The 22,915-nt window shown below is 47.1% G+C and overlaps 10 protein-coding genes across 10 annotated transcripts; 5 read left to right on the top strand and 5 right to left on the bottom strand.

Annotated features, from left to right (window-relative positions):
• Positions 1-357: 357 nt before the first annotated feature.
• On the top strand, positions 358-1,137 carry EYB26_008797 (uncharacterized protein; the record flags this gene model as incomplete). Its single annotated transcript, XM_054268048.1, has 3 exons — positions 358-392; positions 472-507; positions 588-1,137. 3 exons carry the CDS (start codon positions 358-360, stop codon positions 1,135-1,137), a joined length of 621 nt encoding a protein of 206 aa, XP_054124023.1.
• Positions 1,138-1,377: 240 nt separating this feature from the next.
• Positions 1,378-2,412, bottom strand: EYB26_008796 (uncharacterized protein; the record flags this gene model as incomplete). The annotated part of the gene is made up of 2 exons (XM_054268047.1): positions 1,378-2,208; positions 2,281-2,412. 2 exons carry the CDS (start codon positions 2,410-2,412, stop codon positions 1,378-1,380), a joined length of 963 nt encoding a protein of 320 aa, XP_054124022.1.
• Positions 2,413-5,530: 3,118 nt separating this feature from the next.
• Positions 5,531-6,871, bottom strand: EYB26_008795 (uncharacterized protein; the record flags this gene model as incomplete). Its single annotated transcript, XM_054268046.1, has 8 exons — positions 5,531-5,597; positions 5,661-5,797; positions 5,873-6,048; positions 6,108-6,176; positions 6,233-6,286; positions 6,370-6,470; positions 6,526-6,615; positions 6,690-6,871. 8 exons carry the CDS (start codon positions 6,869-6,871, stop codon positions 5,531-5,533), a joined length of 876 nt encoding a protein of 291 aa, XP_054124021.1.
• A 1,088-nt stretch (positions 6,872-7,959) lies between these two features.
• On the top strand, positions 7,960-9,154 carry EYB26_008794 (uncharacterized protein; the record flags this gene model as incomplete). The annotated part of the gene is made up of 3 exons (XM_054268045.1): positions 7,960-8,610; positions 8,700-9,054; positions 9,108-9,154. The coding sequence occupies 3 exons, from the start codon at positions 7,960-7,962 to the stop codon at positions 9,152-9,154; spliced, it is 1,053 nt and encodes a 350-aa protein (XP_054124020.1).
• Positions 9,155-10,036: 882 nt separating this feature from the next.
• On the top strand, positions 10,037-11,656 carry EYB26_008793 (uncharacterized protein; the record flags this gene model as incomplete). The annotated part of the gene is made up of 3 exons (XM_054268044.1): positions 10,037-11,297; positions 11,368-11,437; positions 11,506-11,656. 3 exons carry the CDS (start codon positions 10,037-10,039, stop codon positions 11,654-11,656), a joined length of 1,482 nt encoding a protein of 493 aa, XP_054124019.1.
• Positions 11,657-13,300: 1,644 nt separating this feature from the next.
• EYB26_008792 (uncharacterized protein) lies at positions 13,301-15,879 on the bottom strand (the record flags this gene model as incomplete). The annotated part of the gene is made up of 2 exons (XM_054268043.1): positions 13,301-15,762; positions 15,840-15,879. The coding sequence occupies 2 exons, from the start codon at positions 15,877-15,879 to the stop codon at positions 13,301-13,303; spliced, it is 2,502 nt and encodes an 833-aa protein (XP_054124018.1).
• A 675-nt stretch (positions 15,880-16,554) lies between these two features.
• Positions 16,555-18,262, bottom strand: EYB26_008791 (uncharacterized protein; the record flags this gene model as incomplete). The annotated part of the gene is made up of 3 exons (XM_054268042.1): positions 16,555-16,963; positions 17,043-18,055; positions 18,122-18,262. 3 exons carry the CDS (start codon positions 18,260-18,262, stop codon positions 16,555-16,557), a joined length of 1,563 nt encoding a protein of 520 aa, XP_054124017.1.
• Positions 18,263-18,753: 491 nt separating this feature from the next.
• EYB26_008790 (uncharacterized protein) lies at positions 18,754-20,390 on the top strand (the record flags this gene model as incomplete). Its single annotated transcript, XM_054268041.1, has 4 exons — positions 18,754-19,009; positions 19,079-19,371; positions 19,434-20,034; positions 20,134-20,390. 4 exons carry the CDS (start codon positions 18,754-18,756, stop codon positions 20,388-20,390), a joined length of 1,407 nt encoding a protein of 468 aa, XP_054124016.1.
• A 98-nt stretch (positions 20,391-20,488) lies between these two features.
• Positions 20,489-20,919, bottom strand: EYB26_008789 (uncharacterized protein; the record flags this gene model as incomplete). The annotated part of the gene is made up of 2 exons (XM_054268040.1): positions 20,489-20,773; positions 20,845-20,919. 2 exons carry the CDS (start codon positions 20,917-20,919, stop codon positions 20,489-20,491), a joined length of 360 nt encoding a protein of 119 aa, XP_054124015.1.
• Positions 20,920-22,016: 1,097 nt separating this feature from the next.
• On the top strand, positions 22,017-22,581 carry EYB26_008788 (uncharacterized protein; the record flags this gene model as incomplete). The annotated part of the gene is made up of 3 exons (XM_054268039.1): positions 22,017-22,137; positions 22,199-22,407; positions 22,501-22,581. The coding sequence occupies 3 exons, from the start codon at positions 22,017-22,019 to the stop codon at positions 22,579-22,581; spliced, it is 411 nt and encodes a 136-aa protein (XP_054124014.1).
• Between the last annotated feature and the right edge of the window lie 334 nt (positions 22,582-22,915).

Genomic DNA, 22,915 nt, shown 5'->3' with positions numbered 1-22,915 from the left:
CTTTCAAGATGATCCATCGCTCCGAAGGCATTGTCGTAAACTTCAACTCGACATTTGCCGCATCTCAAAAAACAATTATCGGCGTATCGTCGACTTATTGACTTGGCTGAGCAATGTCCGATGTCTCGCAATTGAAGGGTGTTAACAAAATTCCAAATCATGACCATAGGCACGATGATCATCCTTCATTCAACTATAATATGTTGGACCTTATGAGGTTAGTATCTCGGCATCTGGGTCGACTCGAGGTCCTCCGCTGCTCAGATGAGGTGCCCGGACTCTTTCGTGAGTGTAAAGAAAGTGAATTCATTCAGGCGGTTGATAGTTCTTCATTGAAGAAGTTGGAAATTCTTGCATATGGTCAAAGTTGCGGGACTCCTTCTCTTGATAAGGTATTTTTTGGATAGTTAGATCCGAAGTTCGAGTACACACCCTCTTTTTTGCGGGGGAACGCTAACATAGTATGAATAGCAACGAACGGCTTGATTCACGAGTCTTACGCTCTGTGTACGTGATGCAACACCACATATGTAATCTCAAATAATTGCCTGGCCTCGAACACTTACTGAACTCGAAATTCGCAAAAGTTATAACGATATAAACTACCTCAGCTTTCCTATGATCCAACCTTGGCTGCAAATCCACCAAGACACACTTAAATATCTCAGGATTGGTCGACTGTCGTCTAGGACAAAGGATTCACTTTTGGATGCAAGGAAATTCCCAAATCTGGAACATCTTCATCTACCTCGGTGGCTAATGAGTTCAAATTTGAACTTGGCTGAAGATGATGCGGATTTATTACTAGGGCCTAAACTGCGAAAGTTTACATGGGACTTCAGCCCTTTTCATAAAGTTCTCAGAGAAAGATGGACGGATTTTAACCACGAGGAAGAGGAATGGGTGAGACGTCTTGCCCAGACTGCTATTTCGCGAGGTCATAGCCTTGAAGAGGTTTGGATTGAGTTTACACCTAGAGTTATGGACAAGGAAGGGGAAATTTACCCATGGGATAGGTTGGATAGACTTCACGAGGATGTCCAATCTTCCGGCCTGAAAGTGAAGTATAATAAGCCTGTACATAGTAGGGATAAATGGAAGGAGGAAGTAGCCCGGCAGAGAGAAAGACCTGGGTAGCTTCCTGTCTACATCAGCAGTTAGGGACGTTTATGTTTCTAGCTTTGCAGCTGATTCCAATACAGATGAACATTCAATGATCTTTTTTATCCTATCTTTTGAATTTCAACTAGACAGACCTTTGCTGCAAACAAATATCAGTCTAATGTTGAGTCTTTTATTGGTCGAAGCTCTAATATTAACAACATTTCTGCTTGATAATACTATATTTCCTTCCCCCAATCACTACCGGCTTCCCAATCAAAGAATAGTGAAATCGATCGTTGGTTTGAGTGGCTGAATTTCCATGATCGCTGGTCCAGCGATCACTTTAGTGTCATCAAAAATAGTACCAGTGCCATTCATGGACACGCTTGTTATGAGACCGAATGCCTGACCAGAGACCTGCTGGGGGATTGTCACAGAAACTTGACTACCAGAAACCTGGGCGGGTACACTGATTATATCAAGCCCGCTGACAAAAGTGACGAAGGCAGGCGAAGGAATTGCAGTCCCACCAGCCACGGTAAGTGTCGCGACAGTGTTACCGATAAGTGTTTGGGCAGCGTTCGACACATTATCGACTGACAGTGCGGGGAACGCCTTGAATGGCAAGGGAGCATTAGTTGAAGGGCAGCTCGAGATAAAGGCGCTGGCAATGGTGAATATGGCGTTAGGTGATAGAGGAGTGCCGGCGATATTAGCAGATACCACATCGAGAATGCTAGCACGCTGAATCGCTTGATGGAGACCCTCGGAAACAGTAATGGCAGCAGCAACATTAAGTATCGCCTTTGAAGAGATGGCGGTTGCGGCACCCAAGTAAGCCGATACTCCCACACCTTCGAAGACCGTAGCAAGATTGACAAAGCTTGTTACGTCGGTTATAGGGAAATTATATTGGCAACTTGCCACGGGGGCTGCTCCAGCTTGTGAAATAGCTGACTGCAGGAGGACAACGTGCTGTTCTTCATCGTGAGCGATGAATTCCAGATTAATAAGGAAAGCCTCGTTGAAGCCTGCACTGGTAAAATCGGCTTGCGAAAATTTAGAGAGTGCCTGTTTATAGAAGGTGTTCTCGAGATGTTCGAGCTATATCGCTGATTAGAACCGACTTGTCCATATCCATATTGCACTGGTGGGAGGGCGAAAAAAAAAACTCACCGTCAAGGCAAACTGCAATATATCTATATCAGAGATAGCCTGCTGGCGGGTTGTCAGAGGGAAGGATAGCACATTTGTTGCGGTGCTGAAAAGGATACAGCCAGCGAATATCGCTTGCTTAGCCGAAATCATGGTGGTAAAACGTCGGTAGGTTTGTTGAGAGATCAAAATGAATGAGTGGCTGCAGTTCAACGAGCGTCAAGAAGCGAAATCAAGAAACGGGCCAGCCGTTATGGAAAGAGTTGTATATTCAAAAGGAATGAATGAAGTAGTTACTGTAAAGATTTGCACATGAAGAATATCGGGACATGAACGTGGAATATAGAGGATATATAGAAAACACAAATATAAATAAAGCAATGAAATCATCCTACTTTTGGAAATAGGTAGATCAAATCTCATCTCCCGTCGATCATTAAAGGTCTCATCGAGGTTTCACAAGTTGCTTGGGACGTAGACTGATACCGCTAGAGACGCCTTCTTTCGAGATGGAGCCCCTTGCGGCTCAACGCTAAACTCCAAAAGCGAGCGGGTCGGTGTATTGGGGACACATGAATCACATAGATTAAATTTAATACGATATATACGAGATTTCAATCGGCTTAATAGAGAGAAAGCCCTTTGGGCACTGAATAAGTATTTGTAATTCATGTATCACAGGTGCTCCTGAAAAATACTTATTCCAAGAATGCCCCATGGCCCAATTCACTGCGATATTTGCTTCATCTTTTAACGAACTTAATTCGACTAAATTTGTCTGGTTCGTGGCCGCTCATCTCGACCATACAGAAGCCAACATACTACCAGCATGACCTTAAATGGCCAACCAAACGAGAGGTAGAATCGTGAGTTGTCCTCTAATGGAAAACACGCATGCAGGATCCAACCAAAAAGTGGTACTCCAAAGTGAAGAAAGGGCTAACCACGATTTTTCTTCCATCCAAGCTGCCATTGCGACATTAGCCTGACCCGTCTCAAACTCTCAATATTATGGTAGACTATGCTTGCGTTGTGTTCATAATTCGTATTTTACAAAGTTGACATTTCCGCACATCCCGGACGTACTTTTATTGCTTGGATCCGACAACTAACTTAGTTAACTAAGTTAACTTACTCCGTAGTAAGTAATCGGGTTATATCTAGATAAGTGAATCCTATTGGCTACTAAATTTCTATAAGCGTCAATATTATTGGTCAGTACTAGCGATACATTTAGTATTATTGATCTAATCTAAAAGTAGCATGTGACTATATCTCGAAATAAGCTCCTAACTATACTATGATAGTTAACTAGTTAATCTCATACAGGATCCCCTAAGCCCCTGCATAAGCCCCTATACAAGCCACTATATAAGCTCCTGTATGAGCTTTTGTACGTAGTATACATAGTAGGTAACTACGTAGTATGTACACACATTTAAACTCTACAAAGAACACAGCCACCCACGGAGAAAAACGTGACAGCCCGAAGATTACATGTAGGGATAGCGAGTAGAACGCATGCCTGTTGGGACGTGTTGATGAGAAATCGAAATAAGATATACTACCCTAACCAATAAGAAATAAGCGTGTATTTATAAAGTAACATGTGCCCAAAGCCGCAGAAAATGAACCCACGTGGGAATACGGTATGTTCATATGGGAACAGAAGCTCATTTGAGCGAGGTAGCCTGCTCAGGATGATGTTGGCACAGACGGGGTTATGAAGGTGATGAGGGTGATGAGGACGTAGGCAGCAGATTCCCTAAGCCTAATGTAGAATATGGTGGTTATTTTCAATTTTGCAGATCGGATGCACAGGAAATTTCGAGCCTAACTAGGGAACTACACCCGCTACTACGTGGGAAGTTACGAATATATAAGGAGAACTAAGCCTCAACGAACTTTTACCCCCTCATTAGGCTTAGCTTTAAAATCGAGTACTAGTATGAGTATACGTATTACAACACCCATGTTAGATCCAGTTAATCTCAAAGAGTTCGGTTTTCCACGAAAGTTCCACCGTCGCCCTGGGTGGAACACCTCTAATAGGTATGATACCCGCAAGAAAGTAAGATCTCCTCCAGAGTCACTCCACGACAGAGAAATGGACAAGTCTGTCGATCCATATCAGGTGAGCGATAGAAATAGAAAGACTTGATAGCCGTCTATTCTTCTATTGCAGTCTATAAACTGACCGTCTGTTTTACATTTTACATAGTGGGGGTTTCGCAATCTACCTGGACTGTGAATACCCCTCAATCTGATGAGCTATGGTCCACTGCGCTCGAGAAATTAGAAAGATACATGGAGCTCAGCTGCAAAGACCCAGCATATCGAGACGAACTCTCAAATACTGTGGTCTGGGATCAAGGAAAAATTCAATAATGCGTCTATTGATGAGATTCGGAAAGATTTTAAACGAGAAATGCTCGTTCCAGAAATGGGCGATGATGAATTAAATCCAGACGACGACGGCATCACGACCGCTCGGAAATACGAGCTATATTGCCAAAAGCGAGAGGAGCTAGCAGAAGAACTGGGCCAGGAATGTCTTTGGGGGGGGAGGTCAATGGTGCGTACTGTATTTTGATTGATGATGAGGTCTTTCAATCCATCCTCAACGCTCCAGAGCCTAAGGAGGGGATGAAAATCAAATGGGGCGAATACGAATATATTGGATTCGTTAAAATTGTTACAACTTATGAAAGGTCCCTCGTAAATGAGCATTGGCCAGGATGGGGTAAGGTTGACTTTAAGCTGCTCTGGTGGCTGTACAACGATGATGAAATTGAAATATGGGCTCGAAGTTCTCTTCCTGAAGGCGAGGGTGTCTATGAGCTATCTGTCATCACTGGTGACCTTTGATAGGCATGTCAATAGACTGGACACGCATCCACTGCAGGAATCAGGATATAATCACCGATTGTATTCGCATTTCCCCCTTTTGGTCTCGACTTATTTAGATTGATTCGACTATCTTGCAATTTGATCTACACATGAGTTTTCTAATGTTTTTATAAGATCATTTAAAAATATCTTAATTTTGAGACTTACGTCGGTAGCTTCCTAATTCAATCAGTTTGTTTGATTGCACAAATCCACATAACATGATCCTCGATTATTTGATGCCGAACCCTTAGCATACAAGCGGCACACGATATGAACAATCGCCCTGGACAGAGATGGATATATAGATATCCTTCTCATACCCCGCCGGACGAAAAAAGGGGAGGGGCGAAATTCCGAATCGGCCAGTGATGGCACCTTTTCAAGCGTTTTCATCTCCAATATTACCCGAGTTTGCACGAGTATTGGCTGAGTCTGCACCATGTCTCCTGGAATTAAAAAGTCAGGCAAAGGGTTTTAAGCTACTGGCGTCTTTCTAAGCGGAAGCTTACTTGCGTCCTTTACAAGTCCAGAGTCCCGACAAGTCGCCAACGGGGAGTCTGAATGGGAATTGCAGAGACTCAAGAAGCACGGAAGTCAATAGATAAAAACCAAGTAGACTAGAGGCGAATAGTAAAGCTCCAGCTCCCTGTGAAGAAAGTATATATGAATTAGGAACTTATATTTCGTGTCTTGCGTGGCAAGAACGGGGGGAACTACTTACTTTAATGCATCGCACACTAGCATCCTCGTTTCCTTCAGCCAACGTCCAGTCACCAGCTGCTAAGAGGCAAAACACTGGAATCAGCAAGAAAAATATAATCGCATATACGAGGTTGGTTCGTGTTGAGCAGATTAAGAAGACCAGCATTAGGATGGCCATAGTTATAAACAAGAAAGCTGGAGTCCCCGTCAGAATTTCGGAGTATAATTTGAGAGCGGCCTGGATATATGCTTACCGAAAGTATCTTGGAACTGTGGGCTAGCCATCCCAGCAGCCGTATTATTCAAGGTTGCGGAATACGGTGCTGCGTATACGTGTGAGGATTCTCCTTATAACATGAACAAGCTTCCAGGAACTCACCAACTGCATTGAAGGAGGGAATCATCGTGGCTGCATATGCTAACCAAAATGATCCTATAGCAGGTGAATTAGTAACTAAAGCCACTTCAAACTCCTCCACCCTACAGGTGATGTATGTAGGGTGATGTAGCACTCACCGACTGTACCGAACACAACGCATGAAAACGTGTTCCCCAGAATGAACTCAAGAATACTTGTGATGAGTACCAGAAGCCCACCAAGGAAGACAAACGACCCACTTTTCACGTTCATTAGGAGAATGTCAACCTAGAAGTTGGTATTGAGTATCTTACATGAAGGCAAGTCCGTTTCCACCAGCTCCTCTCCAGGCCATTAGAGCACACGAAAGCGGAGTAGTGGTAATAACGAATCCACCTAATGCTCTGGAAATTTTGGTTTCAATGGTTAGAGAAGACCCGTCTGTTCCTGAAATACAGCTAAGAGGGAATGAGCTCACAATGGTGTAGGATTTCCCAATTGCTTGGTCAATTTAGGCTGGCCATGAATCATCGGAGCTAGATACAGTTTTTCAAACTGTTCCGCTGTTAGAGTCACAGATCTAGAAAGATTATGTGACGTAATGTCTTTCTCATGGATCGAGCCCGTTGACTCGTTATTTTGATTGATATAGGCACTCATTTTGATTTTGTGTTTAGCTGGCGAAGCCGAAAAGAATAGTAGAAGTCAAGAGCGGGAAGATCTTGGTTATGGCGGACAAGAAATCTTCAAGGAGAGACCCAGGGAATCTTTAAATCTCTGGCAGCTTCCGAAGGATCTGAGTGACGCGTGGCAGAGAGGAATGAGTGAGTTTGACTCCGTCCAGCGTATTGCCTTCACGAGCAACTGCTGTAGGCAGAGGACGGACCATGTTCATTGCACACTGGGTCTGCCCTTCAATGGTAACCACAGAGGCTTTGCAGAGACATTTGGAAACTCGATCTTCGGTGGTGGTATGTTTCTGACAACGGATGGACCTTCCATGTCGTATTCACTTGAACAAAGTCCATGGTTAGCCGCTGCAATCGAAGCGAGCTGTGTGGTTCGGACATGCGGATTGGATTTTCATGCGGAACCGCATGACTGCACAGCTATGGACAGGAATGGTAAGGGCAAGCGACATCTCAGTCCTGATGTCACGACGTTGATTCGCTCTTTTGGTACTGACAGCTGGTTCGTATCTCAATTAGCTTCTATTATGTAGTGATGTTGATGTTGGAACCACTCCCTCCACACGTCTGGATCCGAGCAACACATGACCAATCATCAAACCGCCCCCGGTCGGCCGACGGCAAATCGTCGAACGGCGCTCCGACAACCACATTTCCCAAATGCATATATTGCATAGTAGGTGTAGATTATGTTATAAGCCATACAAAAAAGATTTTAAGCTAATCAGGACTTTACGGGGTATGCGGGGGAATACTCCGTAATCGTTTGATGCGCAGCCGCACGAAGCTTCCCCCGCATATACTCCGCATACAGAAACTCACTTGGGGCAAAAAAAAAAAAGTTTTACGAGATGTAACAGAATTGAAAGCAAGGGCCACTTGCGATGTTATTCTAGCTTGCTCCATAGATGCCATCTTACCAGGTATCTTCCTGTGTCCCGTAGACCAACTATATAAGATGCCTTCCTCACGCTTCTCGACCTCAAGCAAGAACTTGGTTTTCTTCTTTTGTTATTCCATTTCACACATATTCAATCACTTGACTTAATCACAACAATCATGTCTCTTCCTGAATGTCAGTGGGCTCAAGTGGCCGAGGAGGTCGGAGGTCCGCTTGTATACAAGCAGATACCAGTTCCCAAACCGGGCCCCGACCAGATCTTGGTCAGGATCCTCTATTCTGGCGTTTGCCATACCGATTTGCATGCCATGATGGGTCACTGGCCCCTCCCCGTCAAAATGCCTCTTGTCGGTGGACACGAAGGCGCAGGGGTGGTCGTGGCCAAGGGCTCTCTGGTCCATGAATTCGAGATCGGCGACCACGCTGGTGTCAAGTGGCTCAACGGGTCGTGCTTGGACTGCGAATTCTGCAGGCAATCTCACGAACCCCTATGTGCTGATGCAGAGCTTTCTGGGTATACCGTAGATGGTACCTTCCAGCAATATACCCTTGCCAAGGCTGCTCATGCCTCGAAGATTCCAAAGAATGTTCCCCTGGACGCAGTCGCACCGGTGCTTTGCGCTGGTATTACTGTTTACAAGGGCTTGAAGGAATCTGGAGCTCGACCTGGCGAGACAGTTGCCATTGTTGGAGCAGGTGGTGGCTTGGGATCCCTTGCCCAGCAATATGCGAAAGCCATGGGGCTCAGAGTAGTGGCTGTAGATGGGGGTGATGAAAAGAGGACCATGTGTGAGCAGCTTGGTGCCGAGGTATGAAACGTGAACTCCCACCAATATCTTTTTTGCGAGTCTACAAGGGGTTGTTCGTTGGATGCTAATTGGGGAAAAAAAAAAACTAGGCCTATGTGGATTTTACCAAGTCCAAAGATGTGGTAGCCGACGTCAAAGCAGCGACTCCTGGCTGCCTTGGAGCTCACGCAGTTATACTACTGGCTGTCTCGGAGAAGCCTTTCCAACAGGCCGCCGAATATGTTCGTTCGCATGGAACAATTGTTGCCATTGGATTGCCTCCGGATGCGTATCTAAAGGCGCCTGTTTTCAACGCCGTCGTTCGTATGATCACTATTAAGGGCAGTTACGTTGGAAACCGCCAGGATGGTGTGGAAGCTTTGGACTTCTTTGCTCGAGGCTTGATCAAAGCCCCGTTCAAGGTAGCTCCCCTGGCGGATCTTCCGAAAATCTACCATCTCATGGGTATGTATGAACCTTTTCACCGTTTTATTGACACTGTTTCTAACTTTTAGTAGAAAAGGGACAGATTGCTGGGCGCTATGTGCTTAAGATGCCAGAGTAAGCTGTGGTTTTATGGGATATCTAGGTCTAATCCGACAGAAACCAGAGTTGAGGCTGTGATGTGTTCTTGTTTTTAACGTTGTGTAGATGATGACCTTTCCTGATGTTGTTAACGGAGCCCAATTATGTGTAGTGTTTATTCATGTCTAGCTAGTTATTGAGAAGTGCTACATTCAAAACATCTCCACACTACTCGTAGAGTAAGTACCTAGTTATAGGGTAGCCGCCTGTATAACTCAGTTGATTGGAATAGGTAACTGCGAAATAAAACCTCAACTTCAACACCTATCACTACGTGGCCATGAATCGATTATTCAAGATGCCATAGCTGAAACACAGTAGTAGTATTGTATAAAATAAAAATTGGCCCTTTTTGGCAGTCAGCCATGATCCACTCCGGAATGAGTCTACGATATATTCCTCTGTTTTGTATGGCCCCCCAAAAAATCATCCTTTTGCTAAAGACTGGCTCTAAGATCTACCCCATAACTCGCATCGTGATCTGAATCGACATGTTTTAAAAAAGAGCATGTCCCCCGCTTCTACTAGTTCAAAGCTTAGCTCAATCCACCGGATGGAAGGAATTCTTCATTCTTCATAATGCGGGGTGAAGGTATACGTTCCAAGGATGCGGAACCGCATAACCCTCACATTCCTTTTTATGGGCAACGTCCACGCGGACAATGTGCGGACAAACGTGTCCATTTCCCCGAACTACATGGTAGGGATAGGTACCCTGGAGATTATCATGACCAGTCGACTCTAGCGGCCTGTCCATAGATGCTGTATAAATAGCCACTCATCTCAATGTGTATTTGTCTTCTCTTCCAGCAACATATCTTCTCTTAAATACTACTACCTAGGTAAACATATTCTTTACACAATGGCCCTGTTTCAAACTATCGAGACCCCGTTGGTCAAATATGAGCAACCTTTGGGATTGTTCATCAACAATGAATTCGTTCGCGGGGTTGCAGGTAGAACCTTCCAAACGATCAACCCTCACAACGAGAAGCCCATAGTGGCTGTTCATGAGGGCGACGAGAAGGACGTTGACATTGCCGTGAAAGCCGCCCGCAAAGCATTCGAAGGAGAATGGAAACACGTCACTCCCTCTGATCGCGGCCGTTTACTCGTCCGTCTGGCGGACTTCCTGGAGCGCGACCTCGAAACAGTAGCTGCAATTGAAGCGCTTGACAACGGCAAGAGCATAACTATGGCCAGAAATGACGTGACTGCTTCAGCGGGTTGTTTCCGCTACTACGGTGGCTGGGCCGACAAGATCTATGGCCAAACTATCGACACTGACTCTGGTAGCTTGACGTATACTCGACATGAACCTGTAGGCGTCTGTGGCCAAATCATTCCCTGGAACTTCCCGCTATTGATGTTTGCGTGGAAAATCGGCCCTGCTATCGCTACAGGCAACACGGTCGTCCTTAAAACCGCAGAGCAGACGCCCTTGTCGGCACTTTATGTGGCTGCTCTTATTAAAGAGGCCGGCTTCCCTCCTGGGGTCATCAATATTATTTCGGGATTCGGAAAAACAGCTGGTGCGGCAATTGCCTCTCATATGGATGTTGATAAAGTCGCCTTCACTGGGTCAACTCTAGTGGGCCGCCAAATCCTGCGAGATGCTGCTAATAGCAACTTGAAGAAGGTGACCCTCGAACTTGGCGGCAAATCGCCTAATATTGTTCTTCCAGACGCGGATCTAGAAGAGGCAGTTGAATGGGTCAACCTGGGCATTTTTTTCAACCACGGGCAGTGCTGCTGCGCAGGTTCCAGAATTCTTGTCCACGAGGCTATTTATGATAAATTTCTCGCGCTTTTCAAGAAACGCGCTGAGCAGAACAAAGTCGGCGATCCCTTCCACGCCGAAACATTCCAAGGCCCCCAGGTATCTCAGCTCCAGTATGACAGGATCATGGGCTACATCGAAGATGGAAAGAGCTGCGGCGCAAAGGTCATAACAGGTGGTAACCGACATGGTAACGAAGGATATTACATCCAACCCACCATTTTTGCCGACGTGACCGAAAAGATGGCGATTGTGAGGGAGGAGATATTTGGACCCGTATGTACAGTACAGAAGGTCCGCAGTGAAGAGGAAGCCATTGATCTAGCCAATAGAACTAACTATGGTGAGGAACCCTCTTCTTTTTTCCCTACCGCTTGCACCGAATTGTAACATTGCTAACCGATAGAAAACAGGTCTTGCCGCGGCTGTTCATACTACAAATATCAACGCCGCTATCAGAGTATCCAATGCAATCAAAGCCGGGTAGGTCTTTTTCTCGTCTACACGAACACGAATCCTTCGAATTTGCACTGACAATTCATTTATGACAGAACTGTTTGGGTTAACAATTACAACACCCTCCACTACCAGATGCCATTTGGTGGATTCAAGGAGTCCGGGTTGGGTCGAGAGCTAGGCGCCTATGCTCTGGATAATTATACGGAGATCAAAACAGTCCGTGTGCATTTCTCCCAGTCTTAAGGTCTGCGAGGCTTGCCAAAATTTGAGTGCATACTGTACGGGTGGGATCATGAAAACATCTGTTGGGACCAGTACGTTGGTTGGAGAAATGTCGTCTTCCATCAGCCAGATCATGTACATGTTTGCTACCCGGCAGTATTCCTGTAGGTTGTTATGATAACGGTGCTGGACTAAATTTAGGCTTGCAATTTTGTGGCTTGTTCCCCATAGCTCTGCTTGAGGGCTCTCTGTATTTGGACTATCTGTTTCAAGTTGTTTAGTACATCGATGGAATAAGAGACTGAACAAGTTCACTTATACTGTAAATTATTTCCCTCTGAATTTATCTTAACTGGAGCCTGGCACGGCGTAAGCCAGTGGTAAATTTACCTACATATCGGTTAGCAACTCTATATCTGATGGAATCGTTCTAGTATACCCAGTTGCTAGAAAAATGTGATGGACATTTATGTCTAACGCTAGCGACTATAATAGACTCGTCTCTCTGCCCAGCGAACCAACAACCAAAGCCCTAACCAGACACAGAAAACAAGACCAAAAATCCAAGCGTAGCGTCGAACCGGGCCAAGAGACAAATACTCAAAGAGTGCATACCAGCTGCGAATCACGGTCAGTGTAAGTTACATAACATGGGACAAAGAAGCCACGACTTACAGGACATACAAGTCCGCATCGTGAAGCACTGATTGTGATGGGTCAAATTTTGTCCGTGAAGATACATCATCATAATCATCGCCATCCATATAGCGACACACAAATATCGATTTGTTAAACGTTATCATGGAGTCCGTCAAAAGCCCATCATCTGTTTCGTCATCTCCATCGTGACTATACAAATGAAGAAAATGCGTCGAATCAGGCGAGGGGTTAGAATTGTCACTATTAGTTTATATATCTGGTCAATCAAAACCGCTTGCCATTTGAGTTTATGAAGACATATACGTACTGCGGTGGACCAGAAGACACAAGCAGGCCAGCAGAAAGTTGAGGACTGCTGGCAGGACGAGCAAGACGCCCAGCTTCAGAGCGTGTTGGAGGGACACGCGGCAGACGAGCCAGAGGAGAGTCATTAGTGAGAATGGACTCATCATCGACAGAGGAAATGAGTTCTTGTATCGAATCGTCTAGGTCTCTGTTTAGAATTTGTTGGCCAGGTATACATGATGACCAGGGGAAATCTTTACTCGTATCGCATGGGCGATGGGGCGTTATCAGATGCCATTGTTATTTGTCCCTTGTTCATGTCCATGTCAAGCACAAGTAGCAAAGACTGAAGATAGCTCTGGTTCTAGAAAGACGGGCGCAGATAATATCAGACGAAGCTGGACTGTCGGGCCTGAGGTGTCCGCAACCATGTGCGGTCCAAAGGGCAGGAAGTCGCCCTTTTATCTCAACTTTGGAATCTACACTTTACTTTTCACAACAACTGCGAACTTTCTCAAAGACTTTCCATTATCCATTATCCAATATCTATCTGTTCATGACATCAAAATTCTCGTCAAAGGAGAAACCCTCTCTCGCCGCAGCTCCTGACTCCATGCTCAATCATCAAGGACATACCAGCATAAATCATAAAATACCAAAGAAAAACGTAACGCTCATCAAATCATGACATTAAAATACATCTTCATCAACCAAGAATCATCAACATTTTAGCCCCCCCGTCGTTATCAACATGTCCGCCCTCCCAGGCCTCGTGAGCCTATCAATCCCCAAATGATCCTTCCAATCAAGACCCCTGTACACCCCAAACCCATACAACGGCTGCGTCCTCTCATTCGGCGGCGTAACCACCAGTCTTGTCACTAGATCGAGCTTTGTGCGTGGCTCGCGGAGTACTTGGTCATACAACAGCGGACTTTGGTGCAAGAAGCTAATCAGATCTGCCAATGTCGAGATGTTGTGTGGTAGGTATCGATGGCGACGGGGCCAGATCACCAAGTAGGAGAGTGCGTACAGGCCGCAAAAGGCCACTAGTACATAAAATGCGGTAAGGTCGGCGGCGATGCGGACTTGATTCTCGGCTGAGTACCACAGGGCGACAAAGACGCCGCCGCCGAGGATGGGCAGTGCCAGAAAAAGGATACTGACGAGGGAGATGTAGGCGACTTGGTAGTGTTTGCCGACTAAGGCGAGGAAGGAAACTTCAAACGGGAGACAGGCTGGATACGACAAAAGCACACTTCGCTCTGCTAAAGCACCCTCGGGCGTGGACATGGATGCGAACGGTTGTAGGGCTCGATGGTAGACGTCGATTGGTTGCCAGGCGAGAAACAGGAAATTGCCGATCAAGCCGGGAATGAAGCTGAACAGGAAATTCGACGCGGAGAATCCGTTTGCTGTTGCTAATGTCGGCACTAGAGGCACAAAAGCATGTGGAATAGCTTCGTGGACGAAGCTCACAACAACGAAAGCGATGAACAATCCAAGCATGATAACAATCCAAGCGATGATGGCATAATCGCGAAGAAACCAAACCATCCATCGAAATCGAGAAAAGGGAGAGTACAAAGTTCGCTCAAAGGATTCGTTTCGAAGGATACTCTGTTGTTCCAGGTCTTCAACCGGCCCCGTTCGTCCCGTGTGCCGTTTTTCGGTTCGTCGTGGCGATGCTGGTGCTGGCATGTCACCTGTTGCATATTCCTCTCCAATGCCGTAGAATATATCCTCTTTATCCATAAGTCGCCAGTATCCAAGACGCAAGGTTCGCTCTGGGAGAATGTCTCGAACGGAGGCGGCCGTTTCTGAGCCCTCAAAGTCGCGCAGGATGTTGGATCGCTGAATCAGGGGTATTAGATCTGCGTGACTGACGGGGTCCCAGAGTAAACCGGTCCAGCTTCGAATGAAACGAGCCATTACCAAGCTTAACCCGATGAACAAGAATGCATAGATACCGACGATGGCCCAGCCGACGGCCTGGGAGGCGGTCCATCTCCATACGCCATGACTATTGATAGTGTAGTACTTGGCCTGAAACAGACAAGCCAGCAGCGGCATACTGAAGAAATTGGCCAACCAAATCGCCAACAGCCCAACCGCAACAAGCGGCTCTCCATATCGAAAATGAGACAAGTCAGGAATGAGATGGTTGCGTGATAGGATCGAGAGATTTTGAAGCACGCCAGGCTTTTGTCGTTCGGATGCCATGATGCAGAATGGCATGACGCGGTAGATGGCTGCCTGAATAACCAGATTCCACAACACAATTAATCCAGCGAGTAACTGAGGAAGATACTGCGTAATGAAGTATTGCGTAGTCCCTACACCATCCCAGTTCCAGATCCCGCTGTGTCGCTGTGACCACACATTACAAAACACCACGGCGGCAATCATGCACAATGCCAAGAAAATGAAAATCGCCAAAGCCCAGGGTCTCAGCACCACAGGCACAAAATCTAGAGGCGGGTGTTGTACATCATGCACACCAGGCTCGACAGCTACAAAGACTGCTGTCCCCTGTTTTTCCGACACAATCACATTTGCCGTGGTGGTGGTGGTAGGAATCGGACCCCGACGACTCCCCAGCTTTGCAATCTCGACTGTTGTCGGTCCACTGCGATAATAATACCCCAAATTCTCGTCTGGCACGACTCTTTCGACTGGGTAGTCTACCGTGCGCGTACTAACCACAGAACCATGTCTGCCCACACCAGCAACCTCCTCGTCGCGGGTCAACTGATCAATCGCAAACCGCAGGTAGGGACTATCATCCACCCCAGGCGTAGTAGCACTAATATGTTTCCTCGGATCCTGTATGTGCGTCTGAGTCTGTCGAGGACTGACTTGGTTGACTTTTGTACCTCCAAACCTGACTGAATTCGACCGACCAGGTTCCTGTTGTTGTTGTTGTTGTTGTGCCGTCATATTTTCCACCGACCGAGCTTGCTGCTGCACGTTGGCCGAAGAATGCTGCCGTCCCGAAGAATGCTGTCCCGACGAAGAAGAATTATTCATATGAGACTGTGGAGTCGCATACCGCACAACGGTGACTTTACTATTCTCCGAGCTTGGGGCAGAAGCCGACTGATCGGAATGTAGCGAGAAATAATCGTCGGACGTCGCCACGGATTGTTGTGAGTGTTGGTGTGAGAGTTGTGTTTTGCTTGCTTTAGTTGAAAGTTAGTCAATCAAGCAATCAATCAATCTATCTATAAAGTCAGTCTGGTGTGTGGGCGGTACATACTATTAACGCTAATCAACCTCGCAGCCTCAGAAGTATTCATCTCGCACAATTGCAATCAAGCCGTTTGTTTGTTTGTTTGTATGTTTGCAAATCGAATTGCAACTGCAATGACAACACCAAGAATGCAATCCCTTTTTTTTTTCTCCTTTCGCGGATGGGTCGCATTCCGATTTATTGCCGAAAATTTCTGCTGGCTGGGGGGGCTGTCACTTACCACTCTCTTGGGTACGTAGGACAGGTGGTTGGGTATGTTGTATGCGGGGTGGCTGGTGTGCTATACCTACCGGTAGTGGGTAACTACGGAGTACATACAAAAAAGCTTCCCAGCCACCGATGTGGCACCACACTACTGGTCACGGCACCACTTGAACGTAAGGCGCGTTTGATATTTAGTGATATACTACGTATGTTCTGTAATGATTATTGGAGACTATTATTGGTTACGTACAGTGTATATATATATATTTTTTTAAATCGTTTTCTTTGTTTATCCATTGTTTTCTTACGAGGATGGGTGGTGTGGGACTACTGTATGAAATTGCGTGGGTCGGCAGCGGGCCGAGACCGAAACCTTGTTTAACGCCAACCCTGGTTAGGGTTATAAAGTTTGCCAGTAGATACAGATACACAGCAAATATCATTTTGTGCCCACCATACTCCCTATACAAAGACTCCTTAAGTCACGTACAAAGACGAAACAAAAAAAAAAAAGGATTCAAACACGCTCAAACCAAATCCTCCCTTCCTTCCCCATCTCCTCCTCATACCCAACACCCACCTTTCTCGGCGTGCCATCCACACCCACCACAAACTCAGCTGGATACACACTCGGCACAAACGCGCCTAGATCACCCTTGTGTTCGGATCGGATGATGAAGTAGTCGCCGCTAACGTGCTCGAAGGTGAGGCATTCCGGCCAGGTTGTGAAGCTGCGGTCTGCGTGCAGGATGTTGGTTTGCGGGTTGAAGGTGATCGTTAACGATTGGTAGCCTGGGTGCGTGTATGTGCCTGCGTACGCGGAGAGGGGTACTGTAGTCGGTAGTGGTGGAGAAGGGAGGGAAGGATAGAAACGGGAGATTGCGTTGCGGGATTTGGCTTTGGTGCGGTTGATCATCCTAGTATAACTACCGTGTCGTCAGGTTCTTCTGCTTCTTGTTCTTCTTCTTCTCATTATGCTATACGAGTCAAGGGATGGGGGCGTACTATGCATCCCAATCAAACCTCTTCGCCGCTGGAACACCCAACTTGTCATCAATCAGCTGGAAAGCAAGCTTTTTCGCCGCAAAATTCGACGTCACAGCCGTATTCCCGAGTATCGTCACAGCATACTTCAGTTCCGGAAAGAGGATCAGCTCCGCTCCAAAGGCGTTCATGCCACCCGTATGCTCATAGAATTGAGAACCCTGATAAACACCCGTATTCCAGCCGAGGGCATACGCCACCGGCCCCGTAAACGGTCCCTCTGCGTCCGTGGGCAGTAAAGTGCGCGGCTCCCAAATCACTTTGTGCACTTCCTGCGACAACGGAGGCAGTTTGTACATGAGCGAGCGCGCCCATTTCGCATAGTCCAGGACATTGGTGATCACCGATCCTGCGCCGGAGATTTCGTTGAGAGGCATCCATTCTACTTCCTTGAACTCTGTCTGTCCTTCGTCATCGTCATCGTCATCGGAATAGGAATAGGAATACCCCCTCGCCAAGTCCTGGTCTGCAGCCAGCGCATCCTCCAGACTGAAAAACGTCGCTTCCATACCCAGCGGCTTCCATATTTCCCGCGCAAGTAAATCGCCCAACCACTCCCCCGTAACAGACTGAATGACATGCGCTGCAACCACAAACATCAAATTATTATACTGAAACCTTGTCCTCAGCTCCGCCGTTAGCGGTAAATGTCGTATCGACCTTACTATTTCCCTTACAGCGGTGTCGCGACTCATATTGTTGTTGCCGTAGGCCTGGTCGTGGCGCGGCAGACCCGTTCTGTGCGACAGGATGTCTTCAAGAGTAATATGTTGCGTGAGGTACTCGTCCGCGAGGACGAAGTCTTCGCGTATCAACTGACTGACTGGTGTCGTCCATTGGATATGTGGGTATTTGTCGTTGTCGGCGATGAGGGTGGCCATCATGGCGGCTGTGAAGGCCTTGGTGGTGCTCCCGGCATAGAACAGGGTGGAGGGTGTTACCGGGGTGGAGGGGAAGGATGATATTCCGTATCCCTTTACGTGTTGGTGTTAGAATTCTAAAAGACCATCATAGGAAGATATAGGAAGCAGGTGGTGTACTTCAGACCAGGTTTGGTCTCCATCGACGACGGCAATTGCGACGCCGGGGACGTGCCATTTTTCCAGAGTTGAGAGCGCGAACTTGCCGAATGAGGTGTTGAGGGGTGATTGCGATCGAATTGGTATTCTGCGGACGACCATGTTGATTATTTACTTTCTGATGTTGATTGTGGAGATAAAAGTCAAATGGATGCAATAGATGGACATCGATCGATATGCGGGGTACGTCTTTGTCCAAGTGGTATTTGAACTGATACGGACTAGACGACGAGTGTACAGAGATCTTTATTGTTACAACCTTGGAACTTTGCAATTGAAACAGTCTGCACTCTGTACAATTGAGAGACAACAAACTTTATCAATTGAGTTAAGGTTGATCTTGATAAGAGCTGGAGAGTGGAGTACGCAGAAAGATAACAACAACCCCTCATGGAGACTTGTCAACTCATGACTCATCTTTAGTCTCGATTCATCTATACAGAACGTATTCCATCAATTGAGATTGGGCAAGTTTCATACGCTCCTCCCGTTCCATATAACAACAGTAAATTGCACCCGGCTCCAACATCAGACCTGCACTCACATCATCCAAGACCACCACTGGTGATCATTGAGATATCTAGCTAGCTAGCATGGAGAAACAATTCCTCCCCCCGCGCACCTCAACCCTGCCCTTCTGGCTCACAGACCGCTCCCCCCTGGACCAAACACGCTCTACCCCAGATCTCCCCAGTGACTCCGACATTGTCATAATCGGCGCTGGATACGCGGGTATAAGTCTAGCATACCACTTACTCAAATCTGCCTCAGAGGCAGGCTCACAAGATGTGCCATCCATAACAATCCTCGAAGCAAGAACAATATGTTCCGGCGCAACGGGGCGGAACGGTTCGTCCTCTTTTCCCCAGCCCTCAATCAAACCGATAGATGAATAACAATAAAATGGGCATATTGTAGGCGGCCATGTAAGACCAGATACCTACAGCCTCATCCCGCTCTACATTCGGCGTCACGGCCTGGCCGCCGCCGCAGAAGTCGCTGAATTCGAGCTCTCGCACATCAAAGCTATACAGGACGTAATCCGCAGCGAGAAAATCGAGGATTGCGACTTCCTGCTTACCCGGAATATGAATGTATACCTTGACCAGAACCGAGGCAACGAAACCAAGCGCGCGATTGAGGAGCTGCGAGACCAGGGTTGCAGCTTTGTAGATGATATTTTTGTTGTATCTGACAAAGACGCCGAGGCTGTTCGTCCCTTATCCCCGCCCCAAATACTGATGGAAAATGATTAGACTGATGATAGAGATAGATTTCGGGAGTGAAAGGCGCAAAAACGGCCTTCTCGTTTACAGCAGGCTCAATATGGCCGTACAAATTCATCATGGGGCTACTACGTGCTATTTTGAAGATTGGAGAAGAGAGGGTTAATATCCAGACTACTACACCCGTTACATCCGTCTCTCAATCAGCGGATGGTGTAAACATCGTTACCACTCCTCGCGGCGATATACGTGCCAAGAAGGTGATACATACAACGAATGCATACACCTTCGGCCTCCTCCCCGAATACGCACCGGCCATCATCCCCGCCAAGGGAATCGTAGCACACATTTCTGTTCCAGACGGGCAAAAGCCGCCTCTCCTATCACAAACATATATCCTCCGTCCCGACGCGGGCGATGGTGCAGATTACATGATCGTGCGACCAGATGGCAGCATTATAATTGGCGGCGCTCACCAAATCCATACGTTTCCCGAAAAGGGAGCGCAGGGAAATACAGAGTGGTTTGGGAATATTGATGACGCGAGCCTTATCGAGTCAACTGAAGACTATTGGGATGGGTATATGCAGAGGTATTTTGCTGGGTGGGAGGATACAGGTGCAAAAGTGGAGGAGTTGTGGACTGGCAGTATGTCCCTTTCCCTTTACCCCTCACAACCAACATACACGGTACACATAACTCTGTAGGTATTTTTATATTGATGCTGACGATACCGGTGATATGAAGTAATGGGCTACTCATCCGACTCAGCACCACACATCGGTCCCATCCCTTCTCGAGATAATCAATTCATCGCGGCAGGCTTCAACGGGCACGGTATGCCCGTAATCTTCCTCTCGACAAAGGGACTGGCAGACATGATCCTCCACAACGCGCCATTTGAGCAGTCGGGAATACCACGAATATTCAAGACCAGCTCTGACCGACTGGAGACGGCACGCACGGGGAAGGAAGGGGGCGACATCCTGCACACCCAAGAATAGAATAAATAAATAGGAATAGAATATACATGATACATACATGATACATGATGTATTACATGTGGTACGAGGAAGGCAATGGCGGTACATAGTAACGTAACTCAGTAGTGGCCATTAAAACGTTCGAAAATCGACAACAACATAATCAACGCGCACACAAATGCAACCATGAACGTGGCGGCGACCATGGTGCAGCAATGGCGCTGAGTGCGTCGACGCTCTTTGCGTTCGAGCATGCCGTCACAGGCCGTGCAGTGGGTGTGTCCTCCTTCGCCTACTCGTTCTTCGGGGTGGTGTTGGTGAAGGTGGACATGGTCGGGGTGTTGCTCAATGTCGATTCCGTTATTATTTTCACCGTCGTTGTCGTTCTGGGGGATTGAGGCGTACTGTTCTCTTTCGGTTAGTAATATTCTTGGATAACTACGTGGTAGGGACCGTAGGGCAATAAGGGACCCACGCCAGAGGAAGCGTTTCCAGGCCTAAAGAGGTCTTCGTACGCTGGGGCGGCGTCGGTGGGGATGGAGATGCCCATTGTTTGTTTTGGCGATTCTGAGCGTATATTACCGTATGTCGAGTACAGTAATCAGGCCAGGGGTTAGTTGATTAGTTGACGTTAAGTTGTTGATAAGTCCTGAGATGATGTGTTGTTGTGTTGTGTTGGTGTTGGTGTTGGAGATTAGCCTGCTGCCTAGTAACTAGTTACCTATACCTAGCGAGAGTGACGGGAGTCGGCAACTTGGCAGCTGCGTCTACATTGTGCGACCCAGCCACCTCGTCTCCTCACCAACATCAATGCGACAAGATGGATGCTGTCCTACAGTAAACAGAGTACGTACTTCGCACAAAGAAGCGGACACAACAGCGAACACATTCAATATTGTGATCAATTCCATCAAGCGATCGACGCATCACCTGCAATCGCCATGTCAGATCCACAGCGCGATCCCACCACGCCATGTCACAGTTGTCACTCCGTACTCTGTAGCACGATATCGCCAATCCGGGCCCCATCTTCCCTATCGCTACCGGCATGCGCTGTGTATACTACGAGCAGATCAAGCGTATCGCGACACTCCCGTCCGGCGTATAGACTCACTCTATCTTGTCGTGTAGCCAACAAATCCCCGCATCCACCGCCCCCTCTGCCCTCGGTATGTGGTGGATCACCGACTCCACCCATTATTATTCAGTTCTATCAAGAATAATTCCAAATCATGTATAGCTCCTGAACGAATCACGTCCCTCAATTAGAGACGCCGACGCATAATTCCAAATCATCCCACTATACGTCGTGGGCTAACAGCACCTAGATCCAAGGACTTAGTAAGAAAGAACGTAAGTAAGTTGGGTTAATTAGAAACAAAGCAACAAGTCAGCGTTCTGAGTAAGCATTCTGGGTCCGCGGGAGTAGTAATCGATTAATCAAAAGTGACGTCGTCCGTCCCTCATCGACTCTCACCAAAGGCTGAAGTCGGAGAGAGAGGAAGAAAGTATTTATACCCCTCGACAACCTCTCGCTGACCACCAAGGTCCTCCTCCATCACCATCACTCTACCCATCGAGCAGCCAATCAACCAACCAATCAACCAATCAATCAATCAATCTCTCACAAACAAACAAACAAACAACATGACTCTCACAGGCCACTGCCTCTGCGGCGCCGTCACCTACTCCATCGCCGTCGACGCCCCGCTCATCACGGGCTACGACCACTGCGACGACTGCCAGCGCCAGACCGGCTCTTCCTACTGTACCTACCCTCCCCTTCCCATCTCTCCCATTTATTGATTTACTAATTATCGTGTATACAGCACTGGTCGCAGTCGTCCCCAAAGCCGCCCTCACCGTCTCAGGCCCCACCAAATCCTGGGCCGGCAAAGGCTCCTCCGGCAAACCCGTTCATCGCATTTTCTGCTCTGAATGCGGCAGCCCGCTTGCGCATGACCCCGAAGCCGCGCCTGAGATCATTGCCATCAAGGCCGGGACGTTGGATAGTGACATCAAGAAGACTCTGAAGCCGGTACGTTTTGTTCTTCCTCCTTCTTCTTCTTCTTCTTTCTATTATTCTCTTCATAAGATGGCCTACGACAGCGATGGCTAATGCTGGGGATAGGATACCGAGATCTGGACAGTCGGAAAACTGCCCTTTGTCAAAGAGAGTCTGCCTCATGCGTTTGAGCATATGCCTTCTTAAGCCTGCCACACGATGAATGCCCTGGGGCGCTACCCTACCGATATGATATATGATATATAGATGTGGAGGATTGATATTGATATATAAGAATTCAATGATGGTAAATGATCTATGGAACACGTAAACGCCGTCGTACTTAAATAAAAACTAAGTAATAAGCAATAAGCAACCAAAGTCTTTCAAATATCGCTGTCGTATACCACTGATCTTAAACATTGAAAATGCAAGGACAGACAAATCCAATGCAATCCAAAACCAAACGCAGAACTTAGGAACAAGGACGGACGGAAGGAGGGAAAATATGGGACTCCCAACGTGCCGGAAATAAACAAAC

The sequence above is a fragment of the Talaromyces marneffei genome, chromosome 7 (genome assembly GCF_009556855.1).
Source record: "Talaromyces marneffei chromosome 7, complete sequence".
In the NCBI taxonomy this organism is placed as follows: Eukaryota; Fungi; Ascomycota; class Eurotiomycetes; order Eurotiales; family Trichocomaceae; genus Talaromyces; species Talaromyces marneffei.
The sequence above is the reverse complement of the archived record's forward strand: the minus strand, read 5'-3'. Positions and strand labels throughout refer to the sequence as shown.